We start from the raw sequence: 19,392 nt of genomic DNA, 5'->3' as shown, positions 1-19,392 counted from the left end.
GTTCTGAGTCGGCCAGGCCGCTCCAGCCAGTGGGAGTAGCCGCCTTGTTACCTCAGACCTGGTCCCAAGCCCTCACAGCCTGGGACAATACGAAGGGGAGCAGGTTCATCCCCTTCCCCTCTGTCCTGGCCTCGTGAGTGACAGGCACTGAATCCCACAGGGGCTGCTGAGGCTGTGCTCATGGGCATCCTCACCCTGGCTGGGGGGGTGCTGAGAGAGCCCAAGGAGGAGAGCTGAGCTGGTGGGTTCCCCCACACCAAGAGGGACCAGAGGGAGACGGCCTCCAGCCCGAGACACTGACCTCCCCCTGCCCGCCAGGGCACACTGTGAGTGAAGGAAATGGCATAATGAGACAACCAGAGACCACCCACCACCCTTCCTGCCCACAGCCCACCCCTCCAAGGTCCCACCCCACAAGAAACGACCAGAGGCTCTCTGATACAAATGGCCGCTGTATTTCTGCTAAAGTGACAGTGACACAGATAAGGCAAAGAGCTGAGGGGCAGGACATGTCAGGTGGGAAAGGAGTAGACTGTGCAAAATGGCAACCTAACATGGGGACAGATGTCACAAGAGCCCCTTCCCTCCTGAGTCAGAAGAGCAGGCCAGGGGACAGGCAGGAAAGCAGATTTTGTTCCTTCAGAAGGGAGATTATAAAAGATAACAGCTCTAGTGCAGGGGCATGAATGGGGCGGGATTGGGGAAGGTGTCTCCTGGCCTGGGGGGATCTGGGAGCCACGAGGGGTGGGTGTGAGGAGGCGGAGTGGAAATGGAGAGCTGGGGGTGCACTGGCTCAGGCTGGAGGGGTCCTTCCAGCCTATGCCGTGCCGCCCAGTTCCCCAAAGCCCTTCTGGGGGCAGGAGCACCTTCCCCAAGACCCTTAGTCTGGCCTCCTCTGGGGAGCCCTGCTCTGGGGTGTGTGGTGCATGTGGGAGGGAGGATTTGGGGTGTGGTGAAGGAGGTGACAGTCTGGCACACTCACTGCAGACTGGCCCTGGGTGGAACGGGGTAGGAAGAGGGACACTGAGCTTTCTGCTCAAGTCTCCAGGCCTTGGGAAGAGCCAAACGTTGCCATCCTGGGACCAATGAGTTAAGCTACCTGACCCTCGGGGGACAACAGGATGGGGGTGCTGGGTGGGGGTTGAGAGGTCCCTACCGCTTACTTGATCTGACCTCCCCAGGTTCCCACCCCAGCCTGGGGGAGAGCACCTGGGGCAGCAGGGACCAAGCTGCCGCCCACTGCTCCCTGCCCCCAAGTATAGGTCAAGGCCCAAGCTTGCCCTGGCCCTACTGACAGATTCCTCACTGAGTGCTAAGAAAATAGATCCATTTGCAAAGGTCTAAAGCTGCCCTCCAGCCAGGCCAATGAGGAGCAACACGGCAGGACCCCTTTCCACTGCACCCGGGTCTCCCCCAAAGGGGACAGGACAGCTTCCGGGGAGGCTGTAGTCCTTCTGCTGTGTATTTTCTGCTGCAGTTCTGGGGTCCCTAAGGGGTGGGGCAGGCCCACCCGATGTCTCAGAGGCTGAGTCCAGGTCCTGAGGACCCCAAGGGTGCAGAGACCTCACCCCCTGCGTCAGAAATCGCTGAGGATGCTGATGTCGGCAAAGTCAGCCCGGTAGCGGTGGGCGTAGAGGCTGAGCAGGAAGGCCCACTTGAAGGAAATGAAGCTCCAGACGCAGGAGAGGTAGTAGCTGTTGGGGTCTGTGAGGCCTGCAGGGAGAGGAACCCAACAGCCACTTGACCCCAGCCACCATGCCACAAACCCAGGGCCACCCCACTCCATGACTTCCAAGAGAGGCTGAACCAATCCCATGGAGAGATGGACCATGGTAGAGCATTCAGGATGTGCAGGCAGGAGGCAGTGAGGAGCAGGAAAGGGCAGGGCTGAGCAATCACAGGTCTATATCATCTGCTCTGCTTTTGCGACTTTTACTCTCGGCCATTTCCAGCCTGCTTCAGTATCAGATTCCCCGGCAGGAAGGGCCTTTGGCTACTTGCTGGTTTCAGCCACCAGGGGGCGCTCCCACCCCAGAGCTGGGCGGAGAAACTAAACGGTGCTGCTAATAACCCACTCCCAGGGGCGGATCTGCAGCATCCACCATGCGCACCACCGCCCACGCATTAGCCCTTCCAACCCCAGGGCGTGGATACTCTCATTCTGCCCACTTTAACAACGAGAAAATCCCGGCACGGGGAAGTTAAGGGATCTGCCCAGTCCGTTGGACATAAGCTTTGGAAGCAGGACAGGAATCACGGGTCTGCTCCTGCGGCCCTCCCACGCCCTCGCTCCTGGCCCGGCCCTCACTCTGGTGTTGGGTGATGGCCAGCACAAGGAAGGTGCAGAAGGTGGCGACGGAGAGGGCCGAGAAGAGGATGCCCACGAAGAAGAAGCCACGCAGCCCCTTGAGCCAGGTCCTCCAGTAATCCTGCATGTACATCACGTGCGTCACCAGGACCCACAGCGCCAGCACACCTGCCGGGACAGACTCGGTCAGCCAACGATGCTGCAGCTCCCCCCTCCTCCTCACCCAGTGACCCCGGGACCCCCAGGCCCTTTAGGTCCGCTAGGCCAGACTTATTTGCATAATAATACTAAGATAATGTTGGCCTTTTCACCCTCCTTCTCTCATGACTGTGGAGTGTTTTCCAGAAGCTGCATGGCCTGGGGTATCACAAGGATTTGAACAGAAAAGCAGATAAGAGAATCTAGCTGCTTTCTATCAAGCAGATATTAAAGAGAATTGCAAAAATATAAAAGCAGGCCATTCTCCGTCATTTTTCGGTTTTGGAAAACATGAATATTTCTCACAAAAAAATGTTACTGATGTTAATGCAGTTATTTTTAATATTACTTTAAGACTTAAAAATACCTTAAGAGCTTAAAAATGTCCTCAGTTTTCATTTCTAGTACGGTACGTATCAATAGATATAACCCACATCAACAAAATTTCCTTGAAGTTTCACTACTTTTCAGGAGTGTAACCAGGTCCTGACATCAGAAAGTTGGAGAACCCTGCAGTCCAGCCTGCTTTGCGCTGGACCAGCCCTGAGGGCCACAGGCGTGGAAAGCGGCTCCCCTATCCTGTTCCTGCTCTACCAGGCCCTCAGAGGCCACAACCTCCTCATCTCAAGGCCCGTGGCTGAGCTCCTGGGCCGCGCGCGGGCTCTTCCCAGACTCCAGGCGTTGGTCTTGCGGGATGAGGAGGCCCAGCAGTGAGAACCCCTGGGCCACCCGGTACCCAAGTGGCCTTCTTCTTGCTCTTGCCCAGACTCCATGTCACTCCCTCCAGTTTGCTGAAAGGGCAGGCCAGACACCCCCAGCCTTCCCTAGGCCTGCCCTTTGGGCCTGGCTGGGCACGTCCCCCATGACGCCGCCTGCCACTCAACCAATACAATGAGTACCCTCTGTGCCAGGCTGTGCCTGCCGGCCCAGACAGAAGAATGGAACAACTATCAAGCCCACTGGCAAGGGTCTGGAGCAGGGCCCCAGGGTCTCTGCAAGGGAGGAATGAGGAAAGGGGCAGAGCCAGCTGCAAGCTCTCGGCCCGTGTGTGGGCCACACGGGCAGCTGGATCCTAGAGTCAGGAGACTTTTCGAAAAGGAAGGCGCATGCACTACAAGCAGAGTACCAAACGTGCACAGGAAAGATAGACATCTGCTCGGGAAGAATGGTTATCTTTGGCAAGCAGGAGAAGGCAGGCAGGCTGACAGGGAGAGGTGGGGTGAGGGCTCTGACCAAGGCTACGATGTTTTATGTCTTAGGCTGGGTGGTGAGTACAAGGAGTTCGTTAAGGTGTCTATCCTTTTTTACATGCCCAAACTATTTCATAATTTTTTTTAAGTCAGGCGGAAAAAACAAGGCAGAGCGGAGCCTCATCACAGGGCTATGCTCTGGTTACCAGCTCAGAAGCTGTCACAATTCATATGGCCTGGCAAGGGACAGAAACCCAGGGACTTCAAGCCAGGAAGCGTGGGGCCTGGCACTGCTGGGCCGCTCGTGACCTCTCAGAGCCCTGGTGCTTCCACGTCTGAAAACAGGTGAGCCCAAAGCTGCCGCCAGCCTGGAAACCTGGTGACCACAGGGTTCCACCCTTGTGAGGGCACAGGCCCGCCAGCCCCCGCAGCTTCCCTCCCACTGTCTGACCCACACTTTCCCAGCTCTGCCCCTGCCCACCCATGACTTTCTGCAAGGGGGTGGATCTCTCCCCCGCTGAGATCAGGGTGAGCCAGGACAAGCATCTCTCCATCACTGGAGCAGGCCAGAATGGACAGAATAACAATCCCACAGCTCCAGCTTCCTTCTTATGTGATGGGGATGTGTGCCAGCCACCTTTCCCAGAAGTCTTTCCCAATCCTCTCTCTTGCATCCTAAGTGTTCATTTGGGGAAGCTGTTTGGTTCCTTAACGGACCCCTTAAAGGGAAAGAGGCTCATTGGCACTGAGTGCATTCAACGAACAATCAGATGGCACCTGTCTGGGGCAGCTCCACTCGCCCTCTGTCCCCTCGATATGCCATGGGGGGGTTGGAGTAGATGAGCTCTGATACCCTTTACCACTCAAAGATTCTGGAAGCCAGCTCAGGAGGAAAATGAGGTCAAAGCAATTCCTCTGTGACTCAGCAATTTCTGGGTTAGGCAATGCTGAAATAGGGGCCTGTGGAGATGCCGTCCCTTAGTCCACTGGCCAGGCTCCAGTGGTTCCCCCAAAAAACCCACCTCTACATACCCCCACGCACCAAAAGGGGCTGAGCCGGAGGAAAGGGAAGATGGCCATCTTGGGTGTTCCAGGTCCTGGTTCTTTGTTAATAAGCTGACACAACCTTACCCACCGCTCACTTCCCCTGCACTCAGGCCTCGCCTCCAGATAAACACAAGCCAAGTCTAGAAGCAGGCCCATTCCTGCCCACCCTGGCTCCCACCACCGTCCTAGGAAGAGGGACCTCCTCCACCAACTCCACTCAAGGTGGTCAGCGAAGGGAGCCCCCTTCACTGGTCCCCCCACTGGTCCCCTCCCACACCTCAGACAGGAGGCAGCTGTCGCTCAGCCCTGCACGCTTCCCTAGGACACTCTGGGTCTCCAGGAAGCCTGGTCTGCACAATTCAGGGCAGAATGGACAGTTCCCAGGCCCACTCGCTGCACACCCATGCCAGCCCCCACCCATCACTCCACCCAAGGAGGGCAGGGCCCCCACTCCACCCCAGGCTCACAGCTGGCAGGCTAAGGGAAAGGAAAGCACATGGTTGGTCAGCGAGTGTACCTCCAGCAGCTGGGTTGGAGCTGAGGCAACAGGAGGAGCCCAGGGGAGCTGAGAGGGCAACACAGATGAGCGGGAGCCTGGGCCAGGGCCCCGCCGTGTCCCTGCACCCCTGCCCGGGGGAAAGAAAGCCCCAGCACCCCAGCACGCCTCCTGCCTACCCTCGGCTCATGAGGGAAGACCACGGAGCTATTTGCACGCAACTTTCCTGTTCTTTTTCTCTTTCCTTGGTCTTTCAGACCCAGAGCAAGAGCCTGTGGGTTTCCCCAGGGTTCCCACAGCAAAACCATTTCTTCTGCAACTGCCCTTCCTCTGAGCCACTTCTTCCCAGATGCCCACCAGAAGTTCACAGGTCTCCACCCATGAACACTCTTCCCACCTATCCCAGGGGCTGCACGGCTGCCCCTGCTCCAGAGACCAGCTCCCCCCTACCAGCCCCTGCCTGGTACAGAGAGAAGGAGCATGCTGGGGCTGCCCACTGGTGACTCAGCAGTTTCTGGGCTGGAAAATGCCAAGTCAGAAGTGGGATGCTCACAAGTCAGTAAATCCGCTGACCCTTCACCCCTAAAAGGGGAAGAAGGCTGACTGGGTACAGACTTCCTGGGAACCCATTCAGGGTGGAGGGGGTGAGTGGCCTTGGCCTGCAACTCCTCCCCCACCCGCCACACCACGGCCGCCACCGCCAGCGCCACCACCAAGCAGCTTTGGCTCTTCGATGGCCACCTCCTGGGTGTTGAAGGTCACTGTCAGGGAGGCACCAGCACCCTGCTCCAGCTGGTTGCTACCCTAGCGCCCCTCTCTGCAGGCAGCTCCACAGCTGGTCTGCCTCAGAGGCCGAGGGAGGCCCGCGAGGAGGGACAGAGGGCAGAGTGTGGGTCAGAGGGAAACCCTGGGACTCCCTGGAGCACAAGCCAGAGGGCCTTCTTCCACTCCAACAGGCAGCTGTGAGACGACAGGTTCAGAGAGGACAGACATGGCAACGTTTCAGACCTGGAGGGGGGTCTCAGGGGTCGTCTCTTTCAGCAGCATCTCCTCCCACTCCATACAGATGAGGAAACTGACACCCAGGAGGCCACACGGCTAGGTAGGGCTCACCTTCCCCAGGCCGCCCTCTGACACACCCAGTTCTGATCCCAGGGGTGGCCTCCCTCCTCACCCCCAACCAGCGCCCTCGTCTCAGGTCTCATCAGGGCAGCCACAGGGCCTTGCCTGAAGACACCACCTTCCCATGGGGAGAGCAGCAGGACTGACAGGAAACAGAAAGACTGCAAGGAGAAGATAACCAAGAGAATCATGGGAGGGGGTGGGGTTTAGAGGGGAAGGGCCAGGGTCTGGAGATCCCTGAGCAGAGGTGGGCTGGCTGACCCCAGGGAGGACAGGAACCCACAGGCACGAGAGCAGCTCAGCCAGGGTGCCCACCACCCTTCCTTGGTGCCCCCAGTGCTCTGCTGGGCCTTGTGTGGGCTGTGGTCACCTCTGCCCCTCTCATGAGGCAGAAACCGCCCCCTCCTTCCTTCTCTACCCAGGGGTGGCACTCAGTAAGCTCGGGGGCAACAAGTAAATTGAATTATTTTTTAGTTAGTCCATTTAGGGCTCTCTGGGCAGGAGGATTTTAGTAATGGAATAAGACCATCACATGTAAAAGTATTATCCTAACATGTATTTTTTCCAAAGTGCTTTTCCCACACATATTATTTCATGTAGCTGTGTAACTCTGTACAAGCTACTTATTTACTCTAAGCCTCAGTTTAAGCCTTATCTGTAAAATGGGCACAATAATAATGCCTACTTCATATAACTGATGTAAGAATTGAATGAGAGGATAGAAGCAGATTGTTGAACAGTGCCTGACACACAGAAAATAATAGAAAAAAAATGTTAGCAAGTAGAAATAATGTTTTGTCTTCAGACCAATTCTACAACATGAGAGGTTAATTGTGTTCCCAAAGGCGCACAGCAAGTGCCAAGAACTGGTGAGCATGGGGCCTCCACCAGCGCACTGACGTTCTCACAGGAGCACTTGCCTCCCCTTCCCTCGAGACACAGGAAGGGCGGCCAGTGGGGTTTAGCAGACCTTGGCAGGGGAGCCAAAGCAGAGGGGTGGCAAAGGGACACCAACGTGGTAGAAAGAAAATGTCCAGTTCCTGTGAGATCCCTAGGATGGTCCTCCAGATCTCCGCTGAGGCCTGTGCTGGGGTGGGGTCCACACTGGCAGGAGGCACATGGGCTTCCCCAGGAACCCCCCTCCCCCTTTCCACTTACTCCTTCTCTGCCCTCCCCCAGCCCCCAGGGAAGGGGCGCTGGAGGGGCAGGGATCCCCCAGAACAAGTGTGTGTGTGTTTGCGGGGTCTTCACACCCAGCAGTGTGAAGGGGGGCGGGACGAGAGAAGCGGGCGCGCAGGGAGGACGCTGTCCTGGGGCAACTGTCACCGGCGGAGGGGCCGCCGCGCTAACCAGGGCGGCGCGGCGGGCTGTGCCGACGGCAGAGGCGGGACGTCGGCGCCCCGGGAACGCGCCGGGGTTCGGGCAGCATCGGGTCCCGGAGGCACCCGGGGAATGCCCAGGAGCCCGGGCCCGCGCGGGGCCTGCGTGGCCAACGGATGTTTTTGGGTAAACACCCCCCTCCCCCGCTCCCTGGGAAAGCGCCGCCCGCGAGGAGGCTCCCGGAGCGGCTGCCAGCGCCTCCCCGCCGCCGCGCGCCCGGAGCCGGGCCCCAGCGCCCCCGCGCGCCCCGGGGTACCTGCGAGCCCCCCCATGGCCGCAGTCCCCGGCTGCCTGTAGACCACCGTCCAGACGAGGAAGATGGAGAAGCCGGCCACGGAGCTGAGGCCGGAGTAGACGGCGCGGAGGCCGAGCTGCATGCGGGACGGGGCCATGGGGCTGCGAGCGCCGGGCCGGAGGGCGAGAGCGGCTGGGAGTCACAGGTGCAGGGCCCGGAGCCGGGAGCCGGAGCCGCCGGCCGCCCCGCGCTCCGCCCCCGGCCCGCCCCCCGCGCCGCCGGCACAGCGCCCTCCCCGGCCGGAGGCCGCCCGCGCCCGGAGCCGGCCGCACGGTTTGGCCAAGCCTTTGCCCGGCGAGGTCCTTGGGCCGCCTCATCGTTTGGGGATGCCTGTAAAAAAGGCAGGTCCCGGCGCTCATCCTCACACCAATCGTATGAGGACACTTGGGCCTTGGCGGGGCTCGGAAATATACATGTATTTGTATACATGTATAAGCCAGCTGCGGTGATTACTTTTAAAATTTAATCTCTGAATGAGGCACATTCTAGTTTAAATTTTGATTCAAATATCTCATTACAAATAAAGATGTAAAAATTAAGAAATACGAAAGTAGACAGTGAATAAGATTCCTTCCACCCTGCGTCTCTCAACCAGGTTCCATCCCCAGACATCTTTATGCACATCTCAGAAGATTCTTCACGCTGAAGTTTGAGAACGCCTGCACCCAGCACCCTCTACCCCCAAACGCCTTACCCTCACTCACAGCTCCTCTTTCCTTTCATCTCCATAGGCCTCAGCCCCCCACCTCAAATACTTACCAAACATCACCCCTGCCCCCAGAATCAGACCATTCTAAAATAGAGACTGGAAGCTAGAGCAGGAGCATATGGAGCTTCCACGTGGGCCCAGCTTCCTGCTGGGAGCTGGGAGGGAAAACCAAACATAATCCAGAGCCGTCAAGTAGTTCTGATCTAGCTGGGGAGGCCCATGACATACTGTACAAAATATGGAGCCAATCTCCCTCCTATTGGTTTTCTTTTGCTGCTATAGCAAATTTCCACAAATTTAATGGCTTACAACAACACACATTATCTTATAGTTCTATAGGCCAGGAGTCCAAAAATGGGTCTCCCTGGGCTAAAATTAAGGGGATGGCAGGGCTGCCCTCCTTCGGCAGGCTTGAGTGGAAAATCCATTTCCTTGCCTCTTCCAGCTTCTAGAGCCAGCCACGAGCCTTGACTCATGGCCCTTTTTCTTCATCTTCAAAGCCAACAGTCACGTTATTCTGACCTCTGCTTCTGTTGCCACATCTCCTCCTCTCTCACTGACTCTGCTGCTTTCCTCTTTTCCCCTCTAAGGACCTTTGTGATTAAGAACCTGGATAGTCCAAAATAATTTCCCCCATCTCAAAATCCTTAACTTAATCCCATTAGCAAAATCTCTTTTGCCATGTAAAGTAACAGTTCCAAATTCTGGGGATTAGGACATAGACGTCTTGTGGCGGGGGGGGGGGGGGGGGGCATTATTCTGCCTACCACACCCCGCAGGATGTAAAGTCTGTGGGCAGGGACTGTACCATTTCATTCACGCCAACCCATAGGAGAGTGCCTGGCACATGATAGCCCTTAGTAAGCATTTCTGAATGGATGAATGTGAGTGGATGGAAGTAAGCCTTAAATAAAGATAAAGGTGGTCATACACAAGAAATCTAGGCAGGGCATGATTAGTTACCAAATGAGTGAGTGATATAAACCAGTGTAAACTACAATTGCCTCATTTCAGAATAGTCTGGGAGCTTCTTTAAAAAAAAAAAAGCCCCCCAGACTCCACCCCTGGCCTATTAAATTTGAATGTTGGGAGTATATTTCTTAATGAGAAATGATTTTAATGTGGTGAGCTCAGCACGCAGCCCTCCTTAGGGAGCCACTGATGGAGAGAGTTAGAGCTGGCCATTTAGAGGAGGGAGTGAGCCCACGGTCCAGAATGCACTGCTGTGGATGGCTTCAGCACCAGGCCAGCTGGGATAACACTGCAGGCGGTGGGAACAGCATGTGTACAGCCCAGAGGAAAGAAATAACATGGCAGGTTCAAGAAACTGTAAGTAGTTTGTGGTCTATGGGTGGGACTGGTGGGTTTTGAGGTTAGAAATGTTCTGAATGTAAAGGGCTTTGCATGCTCTGCTAGGAAAGCTAGCCCCCTCCCCATGGAGCCAGGGGAGGGAAGTAACCGTTCTGTGTTCTAGAAATGTGGAGGGGAACAGTGTGAGGGTGAACTGCTTACGGAAAGACTAGAAGCAGAGAGATCATTCGGACAAGTCCTTCACGTCTCTGTGCTTTAATTACACCGCTAGTAAAATGGGGACAGCAGTGATATCTACTTCAAGTGTTACGTTGAGGAGTCAGTGCTTAGAAGAGTGCCTAGCACACAGTAGGTACTCAATAAATGTCAGCAAGTATGATTAGCAGTAGGAACACGGCTGCCATGTCAGGAGATGAGGAGGGGAATCTGAACAGCGGTTCAGGAGGAGGCAGTGAGAACGGGAAAGAAGGCACTGATTCGAGGCTTAAGCTATTTGAACCTTAAAGGTCAGGTAGGAATTAATGAGCTGGGCAGACAGACGGGAGGAGAGCAAAAATATTATGAGTAGACATATCAGGGGTATTGGAGAGCAGTAAGCAAACTTGTTATGACAGAACCATGAGATTATGCGAGAAAATAATGAGAAGTAACTCTGTAACAGTAGTGTGGGCCCAGGTTGTACAAGAAGGTGAAGAGCAGGCTGAAACTTTCTCGTAATTGCAGAAGCAATATGGAGCTGTTGAAGGATTTTACACTCAGACAGGGTCACCACTTACTGTGTGACCCTGGATAGTTCCCCTAACTCCACAGAACTTTCTGCCAAGAAGAAAATATTCTATATCTGCACTCTCCAAAATGGTAGCTACTAGTCACATGTGGTTATAGAGTATTTGATACGTGGCTAGTGTGACTGAGGAACTGAAATTTTAATTGTATTTCATTTTAGTTTGAAGAGCCACACCTGGCTAGTGGCTACCCTATTGGACAGCACAGGAACCCCTCAGGACCCCTGTTGTGCCATCTATATAACGGGAATGATGATGACATCCCATAGGCTTGTTATAACGATTGAGATATATTGAGATACTGCAGTTGAAGCACTTGACACAGTAATTCAACAAATTATCATTGCTGTTGTTGAAACTGTCGTTATTGTTATTATTCAACAGGGGTAGCATGACGTAAGCCTTGTCTTAGGAAGATTATCTAGACTGTGATATCCAGGTTAGATTTGACAGGAAGAGAAAATTGTAGAAGAGAAAGCATTCACAAGGCTGTTTCAGTGGTAAGGTGTGGGATAAGTAAGACATTATCTGGAGACAGGTCATGAGAATGGGAAAGAATGGAAGGATTATGGACCTGCAAAGCACATGGGTGTGCACCACACGTTCTGTTCTTCCCACATCAGCTTCCTTTCCAAGGTAGTTTCAGAGAGCACGCTCCCATCCCAACGCAAGACAGACACCGCTGCCCCCTCCCCCCAAGACAAACAGCCACTCTGCCTGCCTGCAGCAGAGACCGCTAATGCTCACTATTAGCATCTCTTCTTCTGGCACAGGACCTACTAAATTTGAACTTTGAACCCTTTCCAGCTTCTTCGCAGTTAAATTGATGCCATGGGATCGAGTTCTGAGCAATGGAATCAAAACAGAAGCAATGTGTGCCATTTCCAGGCTGGACCCATAAACATCTCCCATGCATCCTCCATTACCTCCTCCCATTCTGTGATGGCTTTAGAGGCCACATGTTGAAGACGGCAGCGCCAAAGGATAGAGAAAGCCTGGGACCCTTGAATGAATGAATAGAGCAGAACACCCCCATCTACCCGCTAGACCCTCATTGGACTGCAATATGAGTGAAAAATACACCTTTGTTGTGCTAAGCCACTGAGATTTGGGGGTTGTTTGTTACAGCTAACATTATTTTGTAACGCCCCATCCCTCATTCCATTTTAGGTCGTGCAAGCATATCCTATATGGAAAACCCATCTAAACCATCCATCCCTCTGAAGTCACTTTTGAATTGGGCCCTACCAATATTAGCAGACTCCTAATTCCCACCCATTAGCAGACATCCTGCCTCCTAAGACATTTCTTCCTCACTCCTCCAGAACAGGCACATTCCAGACATATATCTCCTCCCACAATGCTATGACAAGGATACCCCCACCAAGCTATATTCTAGTTGTTTGATTTTACAGGACTTGTGAGGGCTTCCTCCTCTCTGCTCCTTCTTCCCCACACAGAGGGACCTCTGATGTCCTTTGGGGCATGTTCTTGTTTACTATGGCTCCAGCCCCAAACCTCTGCGTCATTTCTGAGTTCTCCCTTTCCTTCACTCCCTACATCCAATTCATTAGCAGCTACAGTTGGGTCTTCCCTGTCCCTTCTCTCCAACCCCTGCCACCATCCTGGTCCGGCCACCATCATCATCACCTGATTCCGTCCCCCCCCCCCGCCCCCGCCACTGCAGCAGCCTCCTAATTGGGCTTCCTCTGCTCCTTTTTCCCCACCAGTCCATTCTCCAGCCACAGCTGGCATGATCTTTTAATAGCAAACAGAACATAGTCTTCCCTCCAGTAGCTTCCCATAGCTCTTTGGGTAAACCAATCAGGGCTCGACAACTGCAGCAAGTCTCACCCTGCTCGTTTCACTGCAGGCACACTGGTCTTCTTGCTGTTTCTTGAACGTGCCAAGCTTGTTCCTGCCTCAGGCTCTTTGTACTTTGTATCTGGAACGCTCTTCTCTGAGCGCTCCTAAGATTGATCCCCGGTCATTCCAGGCTCAGCTCAAAGGTCGCCTCCTCTGAGAGGCAATGTGTCTTCCCTATCAAAAGTATGATCCTCACTCTATCTTATTTCCTTCACAGCACTTATCACTATGTGACATTGTCTTAAGTATTTGCTTCTCCTTTCCATGCCCATCCCTGCCACCCCATCAGAAAACAACCTCTGTGAGGGCAGGGGCTTATTTGTCAGGTGACACACTCCTCTCAGTTTGCCCCAGACTGTTGTGGTTTTACCACTAAAAGTCTTGAATCCCAGGGCGTCTAGGGCAAACCGTGATGGTTAGTCACCCTACCGCCTGTCTTGATCACTTCTGTATTCTCAGTACCTAGTCTAATGCCAGGTGCAGAGGGAGGAACTCCATAAACATTTGTGCAATAAAGAATGGCTAGCTGTCCACAAAGAATTCTTGGATCCTGGCTCTAGGGGGCAGCCTTCTCCAACCTTGTGCCTTGAGGCCCAGCTTTGCAAAGCTGGGCTAAAATCTCCTGTGCATGAATTTAGGTGGTGAGTTCCACAAGATTCTCCTCAGACCTTACACGATCCCGTTGCCCACCCCCAGCCCTTGTGGAGTTCAAGGCTGAGGACCCTGGTTAACGCACCCTGTGGCTGTGCCTGACACAGAGGTGGATCCACTGTCCCCATTCTACCGTGGCTCCCCATCCTGCAGCTTCATCTTCCTCCTGAGGTCAGGCCTGTAGACCACAGAGCAGAAAAGACTGTTCTAGAGAGGGGGAGCAGATGGCTCACTACAGAGAGGAGCTGGCCCCATCACAAGCGTCCCATCAGCCCAGGCTGCAGGAAGGAATCTGGGTTGAGGATTCATATCCAGGCAGTCACTGTGCCCCCCACTCCCAGTGCTGCTCCCCAGTGCTGTGGCTGCCTTCTGCCCCTCGAAAGAGACATCTTCACTTCTCAGGGTTAGAGAGAAACTGGCTTCTCACAGTCTGGCTTCTCAGTGAGATCCCACATCCTCTGCCTGTTCGCTGACAGCCTGGAGGTCCATGCAGAGGACAGGATGCTGAGTGAGAAGATGCTGAGCGGAAGCAACAGGTCTTTGAGCTCAAGAGCTAAAAGAGCATCACAGGCAGCGAGCTGGGGAGACGGGGAAGGTGTGTGTGCGACCTCCATCTACTGACCTGGACCCCCAGCCACAGGTACCTACTCTAACTCTCTTTCCCTTCCACTGTGGGCTTGTTGTTGTGGGGAGGGGAGAGGTAAAGCCTGCAGTTAACCTCTCCGTGGACTTGCACGTGGTGCTGTGGGGGGTGAGACGATATCAGCTGAGGGCAGGAGGGGAGGGCATTAACTCTTACTAAAGGACAGAGCCTGGCACAAGGATTAGTACATATCTGTCCTTTAGATTTGAATGTGGGCATTGGATTCACTGAATGAGAATGTCCCCAGGGGGCTTGATCAGTACACACAGATCCCCCTCTCATCCAGCTGCAAGGGGCCCAGCCACAGGGACTAGAAATAAGCCTGTCACCTTTGCCTAGTCCAGAGCATGGGGCCCAGGAACAGTATCCTAGGGAGGTTCGAGCAGCCACATCCGAGGGGGGGCTTCCTACAGGAGGAAGGGGACAGACTAGAGATGGACGGAGGCAATGTGAGGAAGGGAGAGTGGTCCAGAACCTGGGTGGAAAGGGACCAGGAAGAAAGATAGATCGGGGGAGCCGTGAGGGAGGTGAAAAGGGCCCACGGCAGGAGAGGGGTAAACTGGCCACCTATTTAATGCAGGGGCCTCTCTTGAGGGCCCCCGTGTCCAAGGCCCCGAATGTGCAAGGCATGTAGCCTTGAGCAACGCAGGGCCAGCTCCTGCTCTCCAGGGGCTTACATTCTCCTGGAGGAGGACTCACTAATAATTAGGCAATGATTGAATTTCGGTTGTGGTGAGTGCCAGGCGTGTGGCAGGGAAATGGGGCTCTGTGGGGGGGGGACCCTGACACAGGCTTGGGCTCTCTGGGGGAGAAGAACCAGGCTAGGGGGTGGCAGCAAGTGAGAAGCTGCTGCTTTGCTGGCATTCAGGACCCAGCAGGCATCCTCAGCTAAGGCCTGAGGAGAACCGAAGATTAGATCAGGATTCAGGCCGCCCACCCGAGGTCTCTGGAGAGTGAGAGAGGAAATGCTGAGTTGGGTGGGAAGTCTGAGGAGCTGGTGGCTGCCTCTCCATCCTGGAGGCCAAGAATGATACCAGGAGGGAGGGTGAGAGCTGCACTGTCTCTCAGGCAGACCTGCAGACTTCCTCTCTCTTTTCTGTCTCTCTCTCTGGACCCCATCTTTGCAGCCTCCCCTGGGCTTTCACTGAGTCTTGTCTGGAAGGAGGAAATGGGCAGTGGGGCTGGTGCCCGGAAGCCTTTGGACTGTTCAGCTTCCTCTCTGGCCCCAGCACTTCCTGAGTGGACTTTGGGGGCAGGATTGGGGTCTGCTCTGATGCTAGGGAGGGGCTTCTCTTCCTGGCCTGCTTGCCTGATTACCCATGTCCTTGCCCCCTCCTTAGCCAGTGCTCTGGACCCAGATAGAACCAGGCATCCCATGGACAGAGGCCAGGGCCCTACTCGGACCCCTCTGTCAGGCTCCTGCAGCAGCCCCTGCCAAGTCGCTAAAACAGGAGGGCAAAGTGGGTACAATTTGAGTCCTGAACAGAGACCATGAGCCCCGGATGGGTTGGAAGATGGGAGCACTTGAGACTAGCATTTTTTGGAAGGCTGGAGATGTTGGGAAGAGGGAAGGAGGAGGAGGGTGTGTGTGTGTGTGTGTGGGTGTGTAGTCAGCCCCAGGAGGGGGTGGGTGAGATGTAAGTTGGGATAAAGACAAGTGCAGCCTGGGAGCTCGGACAGGAGTACAGGAGTTGGGGCAAAGGAGAGATGCTCCAAACCTAAGGGCAAGTGGCCACAACTGGACTGGAGCCACCATTTCAGAACAATGATCACTCCAGGTCAGAGGCAGTGTCTTCTGGGTGTTTGGAACATGCACCACGCACACACTACCCCCTTGGGAAACAGAAGCTGGAGGGAGAAAGCAGCTACTAATTTATGTGCATTCATATAACACCAAATCTGCCTGGTAGGCAGGCCTGTTCCCTCCCTTTAGCACAGCTCCAGACCTGCCCCTGCCTTCTCTCCTGCTCTACCAGCCTCTCCTTACCCTCCGGCCACCACCGTCACCACCACAAGCCTGTTCAGTGATTATTTCCTTGCCCCTGTCACACGTGGGTAGCTTGAGCACCGGCCAGAAGAATGTGCCTCCAGGAAAGTGTGGGGTCCCTGCTCTTGCCTTGGTCGGCTCCCCTCTGGTCCACAGCCTTGTCCAGCCCATCTGAACCTCCCTCCAGCCTGTCCACCTCCCCTGCCTTGAGACGGCAGGAGCCCATCTCTGCTCTGCCTGCCCGCTCCACCACTGTCCTAAGCGGCTCATGAGGGACTGGCTGTGACCTGCTAGTCCTGGGAAGCTTTGGCTGGGTGCCCATCAGCGTTCCAGCTCCCTGCCTCTGCCCCCACCCCAGGAATGGGTAGGGAGGAGATGGGGGAACTGAACTGGAACCACCCTTGGGCGAAGGAGACCGGGCAGGCATCAGAGGACCTTCAATCTTCCAGAGCCAGGAGGTAGAGCCCACGTGAGGGCATCTGGGTTCTCTTCTCTCCCTCTCCATTGCTGGTCAACCATGGCCATGGTAGAATCTCAGGGGTGCTGAGGGAGGCTGCAGCAGGCCCAGGACCTGGGCACAGCCCAGGCATGTTCTGGTCTCCTTTTCTGGCCCTTTTCTGCAGTCCCACTGGAGGCCTGTTAGTTAAAACTTCCTCCAACTTCCCATTCTCCATCCTATCAACCAACCTCAAATGACACAGCTGAGACTTGTGAGCCATGTTTACAGCACAGGACAGAAGGAGAAAAGAGTAGGGGACAAGGAAGCAGTGAGGATGGAGGGAGATGGCACGAAATGCCCTGAAAATGAACTGGGAAACCAGCCCCTCTCCCTTCCACCCTGCCCTGGGTATAGGCCCTCCACAGGCACCAGCCGACTTCCCACAGTCTCCATTTCATTTCCATCCAAAATCATTAAGTACCTGCCTTCTTCCAGACTCTGTGCTGGTAGAGAGGCCTGACCAGATTAGTGTGTTAGGGAGAAAAAGGAAATTCCAGCAGACTCTGTGGTCCTAAAGCCCAGTATTTGCTTGGTTTTAGATCTCCAGTTTCCGGCAGAGTTCTGGCACTTAACAATAGATGTTGTTGAATGAATTAAAGATTCTGTGGCGTTGCATAGGAAGGACTGAGGAAGGCAAGGTTGATCAGGGAGGAAGTACAAAATAGTGGTTAAGGGGGTGGACTCTGCAGTCAGACCACCTGAGTCTGGTTTTATCAAACTCAGTCGTGTGACCTTGGGCAAGTTACTTCACCTCTCTGTGCCTCAGTGTCCTCACTTGCAAATAGGGATTGTTCTGAGGGTTAAAAGATGATGTCTATAAAATGACAAATACAGTATCCTGCACATAGTGAGTGATAGAAGGAACCATCCTTGGGCTGGAGGATGCAGTGGGGGTAGGGCATAGAGGATAGATGCACCAGATTACTCATTGGTTGAATCAACAAGACTTGGTGGCTGATTGGATGTGGGAGAAGGAGGCACCCAGGTACCAGGTTCCTGCTTAGGCAGTGGTGGGGCTCCTGGAGCAGGGAGCTGAGCGAGGCAGGGCAGGGGGAGGCGCAGGCTGGGGTGGGAAGGGAGTTTTGACTTGTCCAGTGAGAGGCACCTGTGAAGATCCAGGAAGCTGCGGGCTTGACAACTACAGAACTCAGCAAAAAGGACTGGGTGGGAGGAATCCAGCCCAGGTCAAAGCTGGGGGCTGGGAAGCTCTCTCTACCCATTCACCCTCCTCTACTATCGCTTGGGAGTCCCTGCAGTGCCTTGCCACCTGCCTGAAGGGCACGGGGCAGGGTTGGAGGAGGTTCGTGCCTGGCAGGGAGCTCCTTGGATGGGTGGTAGACAGCGTCAAGGGCTCCTGCTGTTCAGCTTCCATCATCTGCCTGTTCCTTCCCTACGTCTGGAGCCTGTGCACCCAGTGTGCGGGAGATGACTCTGGATGTGGGCTTTCCCCTCTTCCCGGGAATGGTCAATATATTTGAGAGGCAGGATTGCAGAGCGGTAAGGCACACAGACCCCTAACCACTTGGGTAGAATCCCTCACTGCTCCACATCTTCCCAGTTGTGGGACCTTGGACTGTGGGTCATTTAAGCTTTTCATGGCAGATTCCTCATCTGTAAAATGGGATAACAATAATCTCTCTCTTGGGATTGTTGTAATGATTAAATCAGTGAAGGTATATAAACTATCAAGAACAGGGCCTGTGCATGTTAACTACTGTTACTATTATTTGTCTGTCCCAACACACCTGCCAGGCATCTAATGACAATCAGGGGAGGGTGGAGGCTGCACCAGGGCTTGGCATGATTGTCCCCAAGATGACTCGCCGTCTGGCTTGAGATGTCTTCCTCAGACACTCGTCTTGTCCCCTGCTCGCTCCAGGCCTCAGGCTCGATCACATATGAGCCGTCCTTCCACTGGCCTTCCCCATCATCTGCCTTGGCAGGAGGCTGGGGTGGGGGGAGCGTCGAGGGCTTCTTCTGCCAGTGAGACAATGGAAGGTGCAATCCCGCTGGGCCCCACTGGCTACCAGTGGACAGGTGATCATGCCAGGTCATCTTCTCAGGCTCCCAGGAGAGCGGGAATGAGAAAGAGACAAGAAAGGCAAGGGAGCAGTAGTGTTGAGGGGGACAGAGATAGGGGAACGCGGGTTTGGGACACCTTCATTTTCACTGATTTGAACCACCTTCTTTGGATCCTTGTACTCCCTGCCCCTCCCCCCTCAATTTCCCTTTCTGCAGCTTCCTCTCTTAGGCATATCATCCAGATTAGAAGGATGAAGACGATGTTTACACGATGCAGTATAGCATGGGGTTAAGTGGAGCCAGGCAACCTGGGTTCAAGGCCCAGCTTCATCATTTACTAGTGGTGTGGTAAGCTACTTCAGACCTCGGAGCCCCCATTTCCCCAGCTGTAGAGTGGGAATAACTGTAGTCCTACTTCCTAGGGCAGTGGCGGAGAGTAAATCCATCTGAAGCCCTTGGAACAGTGCCAGGCACTCAGAGGCTACTGCGACCCATGGGGAGGTCTGTAGGTACCCAGACGTCCTACCTCACTCCCCTGCTCCTGTCCCACCTGCCCAAAGGAGGGGCAGTGTGAAAAGGAAATGGGAGACCCCTTTTGGACCCCACGGCCAGTCTCTGGAAGCTCCTCTGCAAGAACTTCTAGACCAGGCCACTGGCCCCAGCAACCTAAAACTTCAACTCCCTGCCCCACCCCCACTCCTCAAAGTTCTTCCCCAGGCACAGCTGTGCCCTCAGTGTTATCCTTTCCCACCAATATCCAAGCTCTTCTTCCTCCTTCCAAATTCTCAGAACTTGGGTGGGTGGGTTCGGGCCTGGGCCCAGATTCATTCTCAGGCTCCCCTTCTTCCCTGAAGGGGCATTTCAAACTCCAGCACCCTTTCTC

The 19,392-nt window shown here is 54.7% G+C and overlaps 2 protein-coding genes across 4 annotated transcripts in view; one reads left to right on the top strand and one right to left on the bottom strand.

The window, feature by feature from the left end:
- Positions 1-434: 434 nt before the first annotated feature.
- SLC48A1 (solute carrier family 48 member 1) lies at positions 435-8,243 on the bottom strand. The gene is made up of 3 exons (XM_070619516.1): positions 7,998-8,243; positions 2,309-2,476; positions 435-1,713 (listed from the first exon to the last, which is right to left on the bottom strand). The coding sequence occupies exons 1-3, from the start codon at positions 8,131-8,133 to the stop codon at positions 1,577-1,579; spliced, it is 441 nt and encodes a 146-aa protein (XP_070475617.1). The 5' UTR covers positions 8,134-8,243; the 3' UTR covers positions 435-1,576.
- Positions 8,244-13,867: 5,624 nt separating this feature from the next.
- RAPGEF3 (Rap guanine nucleotide exchange factor 3) overlaps positions 13,868-19,392 on the top strand; it is a 29,121-nt gene continuing 23,596 nt past the window's right edge. Inside the window, exons 1-2 of one of the 3 annotated variants that reach the window (XM_070619478.1) lie at positions 13,868-13,998; positions 18,726-18,857. The gene's annotated coding sequence lies outside the window, so the exon portion shown is untranslated. The remainder of the gene's footprint in view (positions 13,999-18,725; positions 18,858-19,392) is intronic. The other 2 variants (XM_008513622.2, XM_070619473.1) reach the window with 2 other exon arrangements.

Source organism: Equus przewalskii, chromosome 5 (assembly GCF_037783145.1).
Source record: "Equus przewalskii isolate Varuska chromosome 5, EquPr2, whole genome shotgun sequence".
Lineage (NCBI taxonomy): Eukaryota > Metazoa > Chordata > Mammalia > Perissodactyla > Equidae > Equus > Equus przewalskii.
Note: the sequence above shows the minus strand (reverse complement) of the source record. Positions and strands in the feature narration are given on the sequence as shown.